The sequence below is a fragment of the Microcaecilia unicolor genome, chromosome 4 (assembly GCF_901765095.1).
Source record: "Microcaecilia unicolor chromosome 4, aMicUni1.1, whole genome shotgun sequence".
In the NCBI taxonomy this organism is placed as follows: Eukaryota; Metazoa; Chordata; class Amphibia; order Gymnophiona; family Siphonopidae; genus Microcaecilia; species Microcaecilia unicolor.
This window is the reverse complement of record NC_044034.1, coordinates 286,292,222-286,309,462: the sequence shown is the minus strand read 5'-3', so window position 1 is coordinate 286,309,462 and position 17,241 is coordinate 286,292,222. Positions and strand designations below refer to the sequence as shown.

At 44.2% G+C, this 17,241-nt stretch overlaps 1 protein-coding gene across 1 annotated transcript in view; it reads left to right on the top strand.

Annotated features, from left to right (window-relative positions):
• The first annotated feature begins 758 nt into the window (after nucleotides 1-758).
• GPAT2 (glycerol-3-phosphate acyltransferase 2, mitochondrial) overlaps nucleotides 759-17,241 on the top strand; it is a 122,805-nt gene continuing 106,322 nt past the window's right edge. The window contains exons 1-2 of the mRNA XM_030199593.1: nucleotides 759-774; nucleotides 8,027-8,161. Coding sequence (XP_030055453.1) covers nucleotides 8,081-8,161 — 81 coding nt within the window. The 5' untranslated portion in view covers nucleotides 759-774; nucleotides 8,027-8,080. The remainder of the gene's footprint in view (nucleotides 775-8,026; nucleotides 8,162-17,241) is intronic.

The window sequence follows — 17,241 nt, the reverse complement described above, 5'->3', positions numbered from 1 at the left end:
GCTTCGTGCGGGCCGACCCTGCCTCCTGTGACTTACCTTCCTCTTTCGGAGGTGGCGGCGGCAGCAGCAGCAGGCGGGGTCGACCCCGCACGAAGCCACAGCGTGCAGAGAGCTGCGGTCCTGTGCGGCTTACGTATTTAGTACTGCGGCCTGGCTGGCAGAGAAGGTAACAGGATGGAAAGAAAGCAAAGTTTCATAGCTCTAATGGGCACTTTAGGGGGAAGAGAGACAGGCGCAGTGCGGAGGGGAGGGAGAGAGAGAGATGGGGGTAATCGGGATAGGGGGAGGGGCAGAGAACGAGAGACAGCATAGTGGGGATATGCTGCATAGGAGGGAGGGGTAGAAGAGAGAGTGGTGCTGTGCTGAGTGGTGGGGTGGAGTGATGGGCACTGTTGAATGGAGTAGGGAGCAGAGGAGTGTGAGAGAAAGATGGGCAGTGTTGCAGCCAGGTGAAAAGAGACAGGCAATGCTGGATGACAGGGGCAGGGGGGACAAAATTCCCCGGGCCTCCAAGGGGGGCCTGGCGCCGGAGTCAGGCCGCCGGCGCTGCAGTTCCCGGTCTCACCTGCCTGCCTCCTTGGCTCCAGGCCCTCTGCATTCGAAGCGGCAGTCACAGATCGCCTCCCTTCGGGCCTTCCCTCCCCGTGTCCTGCCCTCGCAGAAACCAGAAGTTACATCAGATGAGGGCGGGACAAAGGGAGGGAAGGCCAGAAGACAGGCGATCTGCGACAGCCACCTTGAATGCAGGGGGCCTGGAGCCGTGGAGACAGGCAGGTGAGACCGTGGTCTGCAGCAGTGGGGGGGGGGGGGGGGGGGGGGGGGGGGCGGAGGCGGGGCGGCCTTGCCCCGGGCCCGGCGGCCCTGGATAGGGGGATGGGTCTGTGGAGAGATAGAGGATGAGAGGAAGGAGAGCCAAAGTATGGATAGACAGAGGCAATATTGCATTGAGGGGGGGAGAGAGGGGGCAATGCTGGAGACAAACATGGGCAATACTGGATGGGAGAGAGAGAGGATAATGGATAGTAGGGGAACAAGAGAGGGGGTGCCAGATGACTGGGGGGCAGATGAGAGGCGGTGGGAGAGACAGAGAAGATGCTGGTAGGGGAAGGAGAGAGAGAAGATGCTGTAACAGTCAAGCTTGTTCTAGATTCTGAGTAGTAAGTATATTGGTGCTCTAGAGCCCAGTGTAATGTTTATTTTATAGCACTGTCTTTTCATAGGTGTTAAGGCTGTTATTTATTTATTTCATTTGTATCCCACATTTTCCCACCTATTTGCAGGCTCAATGTGGCTTACATGGTACCGCAACGGCGTTCGCCAGTTGCGGTATGAACAAATACAGGTGTTATTGTGGTAAAAGAAGGTTTGTGTTTGGTAGATACATTGGGGAAGTTAGGGAGGGGGGATGAGGGTTAAGGTATGGCCATTATGGTGTGATGAGTTTCTTATATAGGTTTTAAGTGTTATTTTGCAAAGTTTCTGGCCCTTTTTGGAAGCATGCTATGGGCTAGGGCCACCCAAAATTAGAAATGCTCAGGACTAATGGTCAACACAGGGAAGGTCTATCACAGAGTTCTTTATTGCACCAAGCAAAGACTCGACAGGGGGCCATGTTTCAGCGGTGTAAACCATCTACCTCAGAGGCCAAGAATACAATCTATATAATAAAACTCACCCTCAACGTTCTGAAGACACTGACGTCACTGAAGCCAAGCCACTGACGTCACTTCCTTCATGAAAGTTCGTGGTGGTGAAGCCACCGAAATCACCAAGTCTCTGGGCCCCGCCCTCGCGTCAAACATGATGACGTCGAGGGCAGAGCAATGGCGTCACACATCGAGGGCGGAGCAATGGCGTCAGTGGCTTCACAACGAAGAAGGTGATGAAGGTGTTGAGGTGCGGAGCAATGTAGTCAGTGGCTTCACAACGGCAAAGGGGTAGGGAGGGGGGGGGGGTTGGGGAGGAAAACCTTGCTAGCGCCCGTTTCATTTGCTCCAGAAACGGGCCTTTTTTACTAGTATTTTAATATTTTAATGTTTATTGTATTACAGATATTGTATTTTTGACCCCCGAGTTAGGCGGTTTACACCGTCAAAACATGGCCCTGTGTCGGGTCTTTGCTTGGTGCAATAAAGAACTCTGTGATAGACCTTCCCTGTGTTGAAGCGTGTGTCACATCTTGTGTCCCATTCTCTGCTCCTTCGTTTCCTTTGGACTTCATGTAGCAGGTGTTTTGTTGTGCATTCAGGACTAATGGTCTCCACATCCTTTTGAGTGACCACATGAACAACAACCTGTCTGCTTTAAACAGAGTGTCTGGAAGTGGAAGGAGCATGTGCTTTAGTGAAGTGATAATTAGATTTTGAAGATGTTTTGTATGGTCTGTTTTAAGGTGTAGCTCCATTGTTGGGGAATATTGTGTTGTGGTACAAAAATGGAGGTGCAAGGTTTATATTGAGATTCTCGTCAATCTTGGAAAGAATTCACAAAGAAGAATTTGTTGAGTGATGGGGGTGGGGTGGGTGTCAGTTATAATTGTGTTTTTACCGGTGCGGGGGTGGGGGGCAGGATTTCTTTATGTAGAGAAGACCTTGGTATCTTATGTTGCTAATTTAAAAGTAGTGGGAAAGAGGGCTATGTTGTACGGAAATTTCATTTGTGCTTCCTCCCCCCCTCCCCGTTGCCACCCCAATTTTTCTTTGTAGAGACACCACTGTAAATAAATCCATACATTCAGTGGAGAAAAAGTAGCACCGAATCAGCCTGTTAGTGGCAATTCTAATCTGTTTAAGTGTCTGCTTATGCCTGTCTGCCTTTCTCTGTGTGCCTGTCTCATCCTCTGCATCTTTTCACCTGAGGGAAGAGTGGGAGGAGGAAGCCAATCTGAAAGCTTTTCATTTAAATAATTCAACTTAATCCTTATCCCTTGGGTAGTGGCTGCGTTTAGTTGAGTTTTTGTGCAGCCCCATCTCTGGAGCAATTGATTTTTACCTCTTTATTCTTAATGCTGAAAATATAATTATAGAAATTTATTCGTATGAGATGATTTCCCTCCCCCACAGAGAATTCAGCTTAGTACATGCTGTTACTGATTGGAGATGGAATGTCTGCCTGGGTGAGTGAACTTCTCTTGCCTGTGGATTGAGAATGATTTGTTATATTGAGGTGAGATGGAGGATCTGGGCGGGTGCGGTGGGGACTCGCATACCTGTGGGGTGAGAGTACTTTGGATGCTGAGGCATATGTAGTACTCATCTGACTTCTGCATGGGGCTGTTTTTGTCTATGAGAGCTCCTTAAATGCTGGTGAGCTTGTAACGTTTGCCTGGCTGTCTTTAGGGGTTAGAGGGGTTGGGCAAATGTCTTTCATCATGTAGATTTCTTCTATTCCAGAACCTATGAAATACTTGTGTCCATCAACCAGCAGGTGGAGATAGAGAACTGAAAACTGAGCTGAGACATAGCTCTCTTGGCATCCTGTCCAGCTCCTCGTTTTTTCTATCTCCAGCAGGTAGTTGGACGCACTTTTCAGCCTCTGGTTCTGAGTGATTTGCTCCTGGTACAGTTGGTCAACTGCTCCCCAGTTGAACTTGTGGTGTTGGATGCTGATGTGAAGTAGTGAAATGCCTAGTTCTTGGAACTGGGGCAATTGAATTAGAAGCTCGTATCGAATGGATGGTTTGCTTGACACTTAGGAGACTGTTTCTGTGGTTTGGGAATCAGTACCCGAGGAGAAGAGATCGCATAACACTTGGTCCTTCGTTGTGGACATTTATTGGGGTATGCAGGGCTCTGGCTGTTAGGGTCACAGAATTTGAGAGCTTGTTGACCTGTAATTTAGATTGATGTCATGGTGCTCAGGATGACATGGGAGAAGGTCTCTTATTGAGTTCTAGCATTGAGAAACTCTAGGTAACAGCTGTGGTCTTTGTGGAGTAGATGGTTTTCCAGGGTGCCTGTGCTTACATTGTTATAATTTAGCTAAGTTTGAGGGGTTCATGGTGCAGGACGTCAGACTCAGAAACTGGAATGAAGCCTTGCGCCGGAAGAAGAGGACCTCGGCTGGCGGGTATTGGGGTCCCCCGCCAGCAAAGGTAGGCGACGGCGGGTTGGCGGCGGGAGGGGGGGTCGAGAGGGTTGGCGGCGGGAGGGGGGGTCGAGAGGGTTGTCGGCAGGGGGGGTCTAGGGCCAAATCTACGGGGGCCCAGGCCCCCGTGGTCCCACGTAGCTACACCACTGCTGTAAAGTATGATAAGTATGTTAAGCATGACTATTAAAAATTTCAGAGCATATTCAAAAGCATGGATTAATGAGACAAAGCCAACATGGATTTAGTGAAGGGAAATCTTGCCTCATCAATTTATTACATTTATTTGAAGGGGTGAACAAACATGTGGATAAAGGTGAGCTGGCTGATATTGTGTATCTGGATTTTCAAAAGGCGTTTGACAAAGTACCTCATGAAAGACTCCAGAGGAAATTGGAGAGTCATGGGATAGGAGGTAGTGTACTATTGTGGATTAAAAACTGGTTAAAGGGTGGAAAAAGGGTTAAATGGTCAGTATTCTCAATGGAGAAGGATAGTTAGTGGGGTTCCCCAGGGGTCTGTGCTGGGACCGCTGCTTTTTAACATATTTATAAATGACCTAGAGATGGGAGTAACTAGTGAGGTAATTAAATTTGCTGACGACACAAAGTTATTCAAAGTCGTTAAATCACAAGAGGATTGTGAAAAATTACAAGAGGACCTTACGAGACTAGGAGACTGTGCGTCTAAATGGCAGATGACATTTAATGTGAGCAAGTGCAAAGTGATGCATGTGGGAAAGAGGAACCCGAATTATAGCTACGTCATGCAAGGTTCCACGTTAGGAGTCACCGACCAAGAAAGGGATCTAGGTGTCGTCATTGATGATACGTTTAAACCTTCTTCTCAGTGTGCTGCTGCGGCTAAGAAAGCAAATAGAATGTTAGGTATTATTAGGAAAGGAATGGAAAACAAAAATGAGGATGTTATAATGCCTTTGTATCGCTCCATGGTGCGACCGCATCTCGAATATTGTGTTCAATTCTGGTCGCCACATCTCAAAAAAGATATAGTGGAATTAGAAAAGATACAGAGAAGGGCGACGAAAATGATAAAGGGGTTGGAATGACTTCCCTATGAGGAAAGGCTAAAGCTGCTAGGGTTCTTCAGCTTGGAGAAAAGGCGGCTGAGGGGAGGTATGATAGAGGTCTATAAAATCATGAGTGGAGTTGAACGGGTAGACGTGCATCACTTGTTTACTGTTTCCAAAAATACTAGGACTAGGGGGGCACACAATGAAGCTACAAAGTAGTAAATTTAAAACGAATCATAGAAACTTTCTTCACTCATCGTGTAATTAAACTCTGGAATTCGTTGCCAGAGAATGTGGTAAAAGCAGTTAGCTTAGTGGGGTTTAGAAAAGGTTTGGATTACTTTCTAAAGGAAAAGGCCATAGGTCATTATTAAAATGGGCTTGGGGAAAATCTTCTGCTTATTTCTAGGATAAGCAGCATAAAATGTATTGCACTTTTTTGGGATCTTTCCAAGTACTTGTGACCTGGATTGGCCACAGTTGGAAACAGGTTGTTGGGCTTGATGGAACTTTGGTCTGTCTGAGTACGGCAATACTTATTGTGCATTGTGTTGACACTGTAAGTAGTATACTATGCCATACTAAGTACAGTAATTTGAATATTTTATTGCTGTAATTGTCTTTTGCTAATGCTTATCTTATTCTCGTACAGCGCCTTGGATGAATTTCTTCAAAAAGGCGGCAGATAAATCTTAATAAATATATTGATCCTAAAAGTGTCCAGACTCTCCCTTGGAAAACTATTTGAATCTTTATCTTTCACTATGATTAGTTCATGACCAAGTTTTCTAGTAATCCACTTGTGTAACAAAACTAACAAAGACATTGTCCAAAACATTTGGCTAACCCATGCACTTTGAAGTTAGCTTTTTTTAAAGCTTGGTCACTTCGTGCAGGTTATCCTATTCCTTCTTAGAATCCCAGTGGGGGGCGTGCAAGATGGCGGCCTAAGCGTTTCGGGACTGGCCACGGTGAATTTGCTGAGAGCCTTGTTTTCTTTTTCTACCTATTTTTCTATACAAATGCCACACACCAAAAGGAAGGGGATAGTAAAGAGCCAGACGCCAACGGCTCGAACTTCCTCCCCATTTCAGCAAACACTGGACCGGTTCACAACGCCCTTCCCTGTTGTGAAGGCGAGCGATGCCGATTTGGGAGCCGTTGGAGGAGCTCCGGCTCCCCCGGATTTAGAAATATCACTTTCGCCGCCTGATAATCGACCTCCGCATCCAGCGGCTACGGGGCAGGGAGAGGAGGAAGAGCCTGCTACGGAAGCCGTTTCAGACCAAACCTCGTTTGGCGCTAACCCTCCCCTGCACGCTGAGGCAATAACTTTGGAGGGGAATCCTCCGGCGGAGATAAACCTACAGGTGATATGGAGAATGCTGCAAGTTTTAAACCAGACAATAACACAATCTGCTCGAGATACTTCTCAACTAGTAAGTAAAATTGACTATTTGACCAACTCTTTAGAAAAAACTAAACAAGAAGCGACGTTACAAACTGAGGTATTTCAGCAGGAAGTAAAATCATTAAAATCAGTGACTGAATCCTTAGTAACGGATAAAATGGCGATGCATAGGAAAATTGAGCAATTTGAAAATTTTAACAGAAGGCTTAATCTTAGGATATTAAATTTTCCTTGGACTCAGGAATTGAGTGCTACTGAGCTCTTTAAGAAGTATTTAAAAGAAATTCTACTGTACCCGGACTCAGCTATACCTCCTTTAAATAGAGTTTATTACTTACCAAGTCCTCTGCTAGCTGAGCCGGGAGAAAGTAGCAAGAAAAATAACTCGAACAAACAATTGAACCTTCAAACACAGCTGGATATTTCATTAATTTTGGAGACATCTATATCTGATATTGAACAACGTAGAACTCTATTGATATCGTTTGTTTTTGAACAGGACTTGAACGCTGTATTGAAGTTATACTTTAAAAATGCTTTGAAAATGTTTTGTGGTCAGAGAGTGTGGATATACCCGGATGTCTGTAAAACAACTCAAGACAGGAGGAAGAAATTTTTATTGTATAGAGAAGAAACCCGAGCTTTGGGGGCAACATATTTATTGGCCTACCCATGTAAATGTCTGGTTAAATATTTGGGAGTAAAATATACCTTTTTTGAACCGGAACATCTTAAAGCATTCTTGGAGATGAAAAAACTAGTTGATAAACCTGTAGAGTAATCGATATCATTTAACTATTAAAGTAATGGGGGTAGAAGGCCAGGCCATATATGCATTTTCTTTTTCTTTTTGTTTAAGATCTCCTATTGTCTAAATCACTTCCCCCTTAAGGCAGAGTTGTGGTCTAATTAATTGTATAGCTTGCTCTTTTTCTTACTGAAAGTAATGTAAGTTTAATGTTATGATTACCTTTGTTTTTTTGAACAGGCTGTACAGTGTATTACATATTGCATGTTCCGCATGTAAAAATTTAAATGATAAATAAATAAAATAAAAAAAAAAAAAAAAAAAAAGAATCCCAGTGCAGTCTTTCTGCTGCTGTTTGAGTCAAAGCTGTCACTTCTTGCAGTTTACTTCAGTTCCTTGTTGAAAGCCCGGGCGGTTAGGGTTGCTGCAGTGCCACCTTAAATGCCCCTTGCTGGCTTACCACAGTTTCATAATGGCTACTGAATTCAGGTTCGTCCTTTGCTACCTCTTTGGCTTGTGGTGCCAATAGGTCATGCTTTTGTTATCCCTTCATGTTTTGCCAGTAAGATTCCTCAGTGTTTATCCCATAAGATTTTGAAGTTCATTACCATTTTAGTTTCCATCACCAATTCTGTGAAGGCATTCCAGGCATCTCCCACTTTTTCCGAGTATATTTTGACATTCCTGAATCTTTCCTCTAGAAGCTTTGTTGTGGCCCCTAGTTCTTGAGGTTTCTGTTGTCTTGCAGGGTGAAGAGAGATCTTGTCCTGCTGACTGCAGTGTGGTGAGAGTGGCCCCAAGCATGGTGATGGAGAAGGACCATCCTTCCTCAAATACTGCACTGCCTCAAAGCAGTTCACACTCCAGGAAGAGTATTCGTGAGGTAATTATCGGGCAATGAGAACTTTTATCAGTGATTCGCTATTAAAAGGCACCTTGTTGTAAGGTTAATTGCAGTATATTTTTTATTTATTTATTTATTTATTTATTTATTTTTGTTACATTTGTACCCCGCGCTTTCCCACTCATGGCAGGCTCAATGCGGCAGGCAATGGAGGGTTAAGTGACTTGCCCAGAGTCACAAGGAGCTGCCTGTGCCAGGAATCGAACTCAGTTCCCCAGGACCAAAGTCCACCACCCTAACTACTAGGCCACTCCTCCACTTCTTACTCCATTCCTTACTCGCAACTCCTAAACTTCCCTGTATACTGCTATTTCTCACAATCCATCTCTGTAACCCACTCATTAATATGTGTGCATCCTCTGTATAGCCACATTTTCAAAGCTGTATGCTAAATATCCACTACCCCTTAATATACAGCTATCTAATCTCTGTTTTCTTAACTTAGTGCAGAGGTAAGTTAATTTCTAAAATTGTTCAGAAGTCTTAGTCTAAAATACTGTGAGGTGGATTTTCAAAGCAAATTAAATGGCCAAAAATTGCTCCTGGCTGTTGAAATAGCTTGTCTGAGGCTAACTGGGCATATTCAGTGGCACTTAACCGGATAGTACTGCTTAAAACGCCAGGTTAGCACCCAAACACAAAACTGGTTATTTTGTGGACATTCCAGGTGCAGAATCAGCTCTTAACCAGCCAAGAATAGCCACATAAAGGTAGGACTGTGTTTTTTGCAGTCCTGTCTACATAGTTATCTTAGCCAGTGAAGTGCTGAGTATCACACTTAACTGGCTAAGTTTTAGCCGCCCGCTTATGCTCGGTGTTGAGGCTCAGACATGGCCCTGGCAATGAATATCCAGGCATAAAACCATCAGCAGTCAGCAAAAAGCTGACTGCCGCTGGATGAATATATACTCCTTTGCGTTTATAAAGCTTTCTAACAGTAAAGCCACAGCCCACTTTTGTTGAGCGGATAACATTTTTTTTTACATCTTGCAACTATGCCAAACAAAGAAATGAGAGGCAGATAGCACGGGAGGTGAACAATATAGAAGCAAATGAGTCCAAGCAGGAAATGAGGAAGAACAGTACTATGGCAAAATCCATTTTATTGAGATATTTCTCCAGTAAAGTAGATTTTGCCATACTGGTGTTCATCATTTCCTCCTTGAACCTGTTTTGCTTCTGCCTTGCAACCCTGCTCCATAAGCTTATACGAATGTGTAAAATAAACATTTTCGGTTCAATCAACCACTGGGTTTAATTTCGGTTTCCAAAATATTCAGTCCATTTGGGTCCCTTAAAATCAATGAACAAGGCTTACTGCTAAGTGGACTACGTGTGTGCGTAAGGTGGCAGGCTTCTTGGGTGGGGGGGGGGGGGGTGCCAAAAGATAAGTGTCTGGCTAAGGTGGCAGGCTTCTTGAGGGGAGGTGCAAAAACATAGCAGCAGAGAAACCTTTGAAATCTGCTGTCACAGTTCTACAAATTGAAGAGTAGCAAATCTGGACCGGATGGTATTCATCCCAGAGTACTGATAGAACTGAAAAATGAACTTGCGGAGCTGTTGTTAGTAATATGTAATTTATCCTTAAAATTGAGTTTGGTGCTGGAAGATTGGAGGATGGCCAATGTAATGCCAATTTATTTTTTTTTTAAGCTTCCAGAGAAGATCCGGGAAATTATAGACCGGTGAGCCTGACGTCGGTGCTGGGCAAAATGGTAGAGACTATTATAAAGAACAAAATTACAGAGCATATTCAAAAGCATGGATTAATGAGACAAAGCCAACATGGATTTAGTGAAGGGAAATCTTGCCTCAACAATCTATTACATTTCTTTGAAGGGGTAAACAAACGTGGATAAAGGCGAGCCGGTTGATATTGTGTATCTGGATTTTCAAAAGGCGTTTGACAAAGTACCTCATGAAAGACTCCAGAGGAAATTGGAGAGTCATGGGATAGGAGGTAGTGTACTATTGTGGATTAAAAACTGGTTAAAGGGTGGAAAAAGGGTTAAATGGTCAGTATTCTCAATGGAGAAGGATAGTTAGTGGGGTTCCCCAGGGGTCTGTGCTGGGACCGCTGCTTTTTAACATATTTATAAATGACCTAGAGATGGGAGTAACTAGTGAGGTAATTAAATTTGCTGACGACACAAAGTTATTCAAAGTCGTTAAATCACAAGAGGATTGTGAAAAATTACAAGAGGACCTTACGAGACTAGGAGACTGTGCGTCTAAATGGCAGATGACATTTAATGTGAGCAAGTGCAAAGTGATGCATGTGGGAAAGAGGAACCCGAATTATAGCTACGTCATGCAAGGTTCCACGTTAGGAGTCACCGACCAAGAAAGGGATCTAGGTGTCGTCATTGATGATACGTTTAAACCTTCTTCTCAGTGTGCTGCTGCGGCTAAGAAAGCAAATAGAATGTTAGGTATTATTAGGAAGGAATGGAAAACAAAAATGAGGATGTTATAATGCCTTTGTATCGCTCCATGGTGCGATCGCACCTCGAATATTGTGTTCAATTCTGGTCGCCGCATCTCAAAAAAGATATAGTGGAATTAGAAAAGGTACAGAGAAGGGCGACGAAAATGATGAAGTGGATGGGACGACTTCCCTATGAGGAAAGGCTAAAGCTGCTAGGGCTCTTCAGCTTGAAGAAAAGGCGGCTGAGGGGAGATATGCTAGAGGTCTATAAAATAATGAGAGGAGTTGAACGGATAGACGTGAAGCGTCTGTTTACAGTTTCCAAAAATACTAGGACTAGGGGGCATGCGATAAAGCTACAAAGTAGTACGTTTAAAACGAATTGGAGAAAATGTTTCTTCACTCATCGTGTAATTAAACTCTGGAATTCATTGCCAGAGAAAGTGGTAAAGCTTAGAGTTTAAAAAAGGTTTGAACGGCTTCCTAAAGGAAAAGTCCATAGACCATTATTAAATTGGATTTGGGGAAAATCCACTATTTATGGGATAAGCAGTATAATATGTTTTGTACTTTTTTGGGATCTTGCCAGGCATTTGTGACCTGGATTGGCTACTGTTGGAAACAGGATGCTGGGCTTGATGAACCTTTGGTCTCTCCTAGTATGGCAAAACTTATGGTTTTGTCTTCAGTGCTGAAACTGGCCCAAAGTTCACATTTGATCTTGTTTCAGTTTCAGCTAAAAATGCCGGTGCATTTTTGACTGAAGCTGAAACTTTTTTGCTATGTCCTGTGGCTCTCCTCCTGCCCTCCCCCCCCCCCCCACTGTACTACCCCAGTAGTACTACCCCAGTAGTTGAGTGGGTTAGTTGGGGCAGGAGCAACCCTAATTCACTCCTGCCTATGTTTTCTCTGTCTTGCAGGATTGCTACTGGAGGTTGTATCTGCCATTTTGAGACTGGAGCCAGTATAGGCAGGTGTGTATGAACAACTTGGAAAGCTAAAGGTGGACAAAGCCATGGGGCCGGACGGGATCCACCCCAGAATACTGAGGGAGCTCAGAGAGGTTCTGGCGGGTCCTCTTAAAGATTTGTTTAATAAATCCTTGGAGACGGGAGAGGTTCCGAGGGATTGGAGAACGGCGGAGGTGGTCCCTCTTCACAAAAGTGGTGATAGGGAAGAAGCTGGAAACTACAGGCCGGTAAGCCTCACTTCGGTTATTGGAAAAGTAATGGAAGCCATGCTGAAGGAAAGGATAGTGAATTTCCTGGAAGCCAATAAGTTGCAAGATCCGAGACAACATGGTTTCACCAAAGGGAAATCGTGCCAAACGAATCTCATTGAATTCTTTGACTGGGTGACAGGAGAATTAAATCAAGGACATGCTATGGACGTCATCTACTTAGATTTCAGCAAGGCTTTTGACACGGTTCCCCACCGGAGGCTCTTGAATAAACTAGAAGGGCTGAAGATAGGACCCGAAGTGGTGAACTGGATTAGGAACTGGTTGACGGGCAGACGCCAGAGGGTGGTAGTAAATGGAGTTCGCTCGGAGGAGGGAAAGGTGAGTAGTGGAGTGCCTCAGGGATCGGTGCTGGGGCCCATTCTGTTCAATATATTTGTGAGTGACATTGCCGAAGGGTTACAAGGTAAAGTTTGCCTTTTTGCGGATGACACCAAGATTTGCAACAGAGTGGACACCCCGGAGGGAGTAGAAAACATGAAAAAAGATCTGAAGACGCTGGAAAAATGGTCTAACATTTGGCAATTAAAATTCAATGTGAAGAAATGCAAAGTGATGCACTTAGGGAGTAGAAATCAAGGGAGGCGTATGTGTTAGGTGGGGAGAGCCTGATAGACACGGATGGGGAGAGGGATCTTGGGGTGATAGTATCTGAGGACCTGAAGGCGATGAAACAGTGCAGTGCGACAAGGCGGTGGCCGTAGCGAGAAGGTTGCTAGGCTGTGTAGAGAGAGGTGTGACCAGCAGAAGAAAGGACGTTTTAATGCCCCTGTATAAGACGTTGGTGAGGCCCCACCTGGAGTATTGTGTTCAGTTTTGGAGGCCGTACCTTGTGAAAGATGTTAAAAAAATGGAAGCGGTGCAAAGAACAGCTACGAGGATGGTATGGGAGTTGCGTTCCAAGACGTATGAAGAGAGACTTGCTGACCTGAACATGTATACTCTGGAGGAAAGGAGAAACAGGGGTGATATGATACAGACGTTCAGATATTTGAAAGGTATTAATCCGCAAACAAATCTTTTCCAGAGATGGGAAGGCAGTAGAACGAGAGGACATGAAATGAGATTGAAGGGGGGCAGACTCAGGATAGATGTCAGGAAGTATTTCTTCACAGAGAGGGTGGTGAACGCTTGGAATGCCCTCCCGCGGGAGGTGGTGGAGATGAAAACGGTAACGGAATTCAAACATGCGTGGGATAGGCATAAAGGAATCCTGTGCAGAAGGAATGGATCCACAGAAGCTTAGCTGAAATTGGGTGGCGGGGGAAAGAGGGGTTGGTGGTTGAGAGGCTAGGATAGGGGAGGGCAGACTTATACGGGGTCTGTGCCGGAGCCGGTGATGGGAGACGGGACTGGTGGTTGGGAGGCGGGAAATACTGCTGGACAGACTTATACGGTCTGTGCCCTGAAAAAGACAGGTACAAATCAAGGTAAGGTATACACATATGAGTTTATCGTGGGCAGACTAGATGGACCGTGCAGGTCTTTTTCTGCCGTCATCTACTATGTTACTATGTGTGAACCCCAGTTGCTCCTTCCAGCACTTTTCCTTCTAAGCTGAGCGGGAGTCCTCCAATTGCATTGCTGCCAGTGTGGGGGGAGGAGGTTCTCAATATTGTGTTTTCAATCACTAGGGACAGGTAGTTTCCCTGGATTCTTACAGAGCTTGTCTGTCCCTCAATATTGTAAATGTAGTAGTGAAACAGCACTCCCTACTGGCAGGACTGTGGATGGAGAACTTAGCTTAGAGGGAACAGTGTCTACCAGTGTCAGCTGCAGTCTCAAAATGGCTGCTGTGACTTTCAGTGGCAATCTCTTGAGACGGCAGCCATTTTGACTGTGGAGATGGCATGGGCAGGAATGAGTAGGGATCATTCCTGCCCTGACTAGCCACTAGACCACCAGGGTGGTAAGGTAGGCTTGGGGCGGAGCGGAGGGGAGCCTACAGGTGGGCCCAGGTGGGGGCTGCTTGTGTTGGAGGAGGGAGGAAATGAGTGCTGTTCCCATTCAGGGGGTGGTCCGGTTTCAGCTGAAACCAAGCAGTGAACTTCGGCTACAGATTTGGATTCAGCTTGAACTGAAAATACTGGTTTTAGTTGCCGTCTAGTTGTATTTATGGTTCTGGAAGCACAAAGTCTGAAAAATTTTAAAACTCACTTTTCTTTGTTACTGGGGTAGAAACAGTGCTGCCCCTCTCTCTCAGTGCCCTGTCTTGATCTTTGGATGATTTCTCTATTTTTTTTGTTACATTTGTACCCCGCGCTTTCCCACTCATGGCAGGCTCAATGCGGCTTACATGGGGCAATGGAGGGTTAAGTGACTTGCCCAGAGTCACAAGGAACTGCCTGTGCCTGAAGTGGGAATTGAACTCAGTTCCTCAGTTTTTTATTTATTCAAGAAAGATGATGGCAAAAAATTGATGGCTTCAGAAAATACATTTTGCTGAAGTCATCAATTTTTTGCCACCATCTTTCTTGAACATAAAAAAGAAAATGGTACTGGATTGCTGTTGTTTGAAGTTTTTTTTACTGAGTTGCTGACATCACCAGCCGTGACATCTGGGAGGTTGGGCTGGTGCAGGGCTGCTTATCAAAATGTTTCAGCATAATTGATGAAACAACTTGCGTTTCTTCCTTCTCCCCCTTTCAAACTGGCTCAGCTATTTCTGGTCACTTAGACAGTGTTGCTGCTGTAAATGGTGTAATGGTCATTTGGTACATTTAATGATTCAATGAATGGGGCTATTTTCAGTTTGTGTATTTTACTATTAGTTTTAAAATGAATGTGCATGCTTAATATACATAGTAAATTATATAGATAAACTTGAAATGATTTATTCAGTCTGCCTAGTTAAAATAGTCTGCGCTGGGTAGATGTTTGTATATTACCAAATGCAACCTCTTGGAAGTGTTTCATGACACTGTGCTGGATTGTTTTGAACTCTTAGGAGCTTTGTTCTTCTCTAGTGAATATTTACCTTGTTTAAATGAAAGAAGTGCTGATTTACTGCTCTTGCAGAAAGGATACTCCTGGAGGAATTTTTTGCAGCATAATTTAAATTCTTCAGGCTTTATTTGTTCAACACAATATAATCAGTCTTTGTGTAAAGTAATATGGTAGCCATGTATTAGTCCATGTTAAAAGTTAAAAACAAAAAATGGAAAATAAGGTGGTAGCTTTTGATTACACTAACTCAATACATTTTTTTGATTAGCTTTCAAAAGCCATAGCCTCCTGTTTCAAGTCAAGATAGTCTTTGTGTAGTAATTTTATAATGCAGTGTATATAAAATGTTATTACTTAAAGAAACCTATATTTTAGTATTTTGTACAGAATATTCCCCCCTACCCCGATAAGCTGTGGTCCAGTTCCCGGCATGACCCTTCCCAGCTCTTTGCTTTTGTTGGCTTAAACCTCCTCCCCAGGCTTGATCCTTTTCTTCTCCCACCTCCTCAGGTCAATCCCCCAATATGCTATCTGCTGCTCTCCCCAAGGTCAACCTTTCCAAACTTTATCCCCCCCCCCCCAACTCTTTCTGTTTTGATAGCCCCACTTTGTCTCCCTCACCCATGTTTTTGACCTGTTCCCCATTTCTCTTGTTCTCCCTAACCTATCCTCCCTGCCACCACCCACCCAGAAAATGTTGGATCTATGTGTCCTGAAGCTTGACACTCATTGGCACTCATTAGTCCATTGTTTTTCCCCCTTACCAGAGCTCCTGAAGGTACTTTCCCATTTTACCAGAGTTCGTATTTTTGAAATCCAGGACATTGAGCATTGTGTGACTCCTGTCCATTTTGGCTGTTATATAAAACCGTACCACCTGATAATCACTGGTTTTCAGACATCACAGATGCTTACTCCTTTTATAAATACCCTTCTTTTGTAAGGTCCATTACCACTTGTCTGAGGTTATCAATTGAAATCAAACAAAATAAAACATGGAAAAGAAAATAAGATGATACCTTTTTTATTGGACATAACTTAATACATTTCTTGATTAGCTTTCGAAGGTTGCCCTTCTTCGTCAGATCGAAAATAAGCAAATGTGCTAGCTGACAGTGTATATAAGTGAAAACATTCAAGCATTACTATGACAGTCTAATAGGGTGGGAGGATGGGGTGGGTACGAGGTATGCATGGGGACATCAAAGCATGATTGAATATTTTAACACCCAACAGAAAGGACTTAACAAGGATCTGGGGTTCCTAGCCCATTATAAACCATAAAGCTGTATTTCTCTGTTGATCACCCCACCCCTCAATTATCCACACCCATCCTGTTAGAATATCAATGATATGCTTTGATGTGCCATGCATACCTCGTACCCACCCCCATCCTCCCACCCTGTCAGACTGTCATAGTAATGCTTGAATGTTTTCACTTATATACACTGTCAGCTAGCACATTTGCTTATTTCCGATCTGACGAAGAAGGGCAACCTTCGAAAGCTAATCAAGAAATGTATTAAGTTATGTCCAATAAAAAAGGTATCATCTTATTTTCTTTTCCATGTTTTATTTTGTTTGATTTCTATTGATAACCTTAAGAGTGGACTAACACAGCTACCACACTTGTCTGAGGAAAGACCATTGAAAAGAATTCTAGATCTGCTTTTATTTGAGCCTGTTGATAGGATATTCCAGTCCATATTTAGCAGGTTAAAATCTCTCTTCATTACCTCCCCATTTCCACATTTTGGACATGCCAGTTTTCATCTAAGTTGGAAGTGCCATCTCCTCTTTTTCAAGACAAACCAGAATACTTCCTTTCCCCAGAGCCCCTATATTTGGCTTGATAACATTCATATTATCAAAAGCTGCTCTTACTTTTTCTGCCATACCTCTATGACATGACCCTAGGACTCGCTGAACCACATCTCTGTGGTATCAACAATATCTAAGTCTAGCTGTAATTTTGGGGCTTGCAGAATTGGAATTTTATTGCATAGACTACTGTTTTGCCCAAATTTTTGATCTGAGATTTAGGGGTCCCTTTACTAAGGTGTCTTACTTAGCACGCTAACCAGCTTATTTTCGAAAGAGAAAGACGCCCATATTTCAACCCAAATCGGGAGATGGGCGTCCGTTTCCCGTGGGCGCCCAAATGGATATAATCGAAACACGATTTTTGGCGCCCTCAACTGCAGTCCGTCACGGAGACGAACAAAGATCACGGGGGCGTGGCGGGGGTGTGGCGAAGGTGGGACTGGGGCGTAGTTATCGGCCGAGGAGAGATGGGCGTCTTTAGCTGATAATCGAAACAAGAAGGGCATTTTTGACGAGAATTTGGTCCGCTTTGTTTGGACCCTTTTTTTTTCAGGTCCAAGTCCCAAAAAAGTGCCCCAACTGACCAGATGACCACCGGAGGGAATCGGGGATGACCTCCCC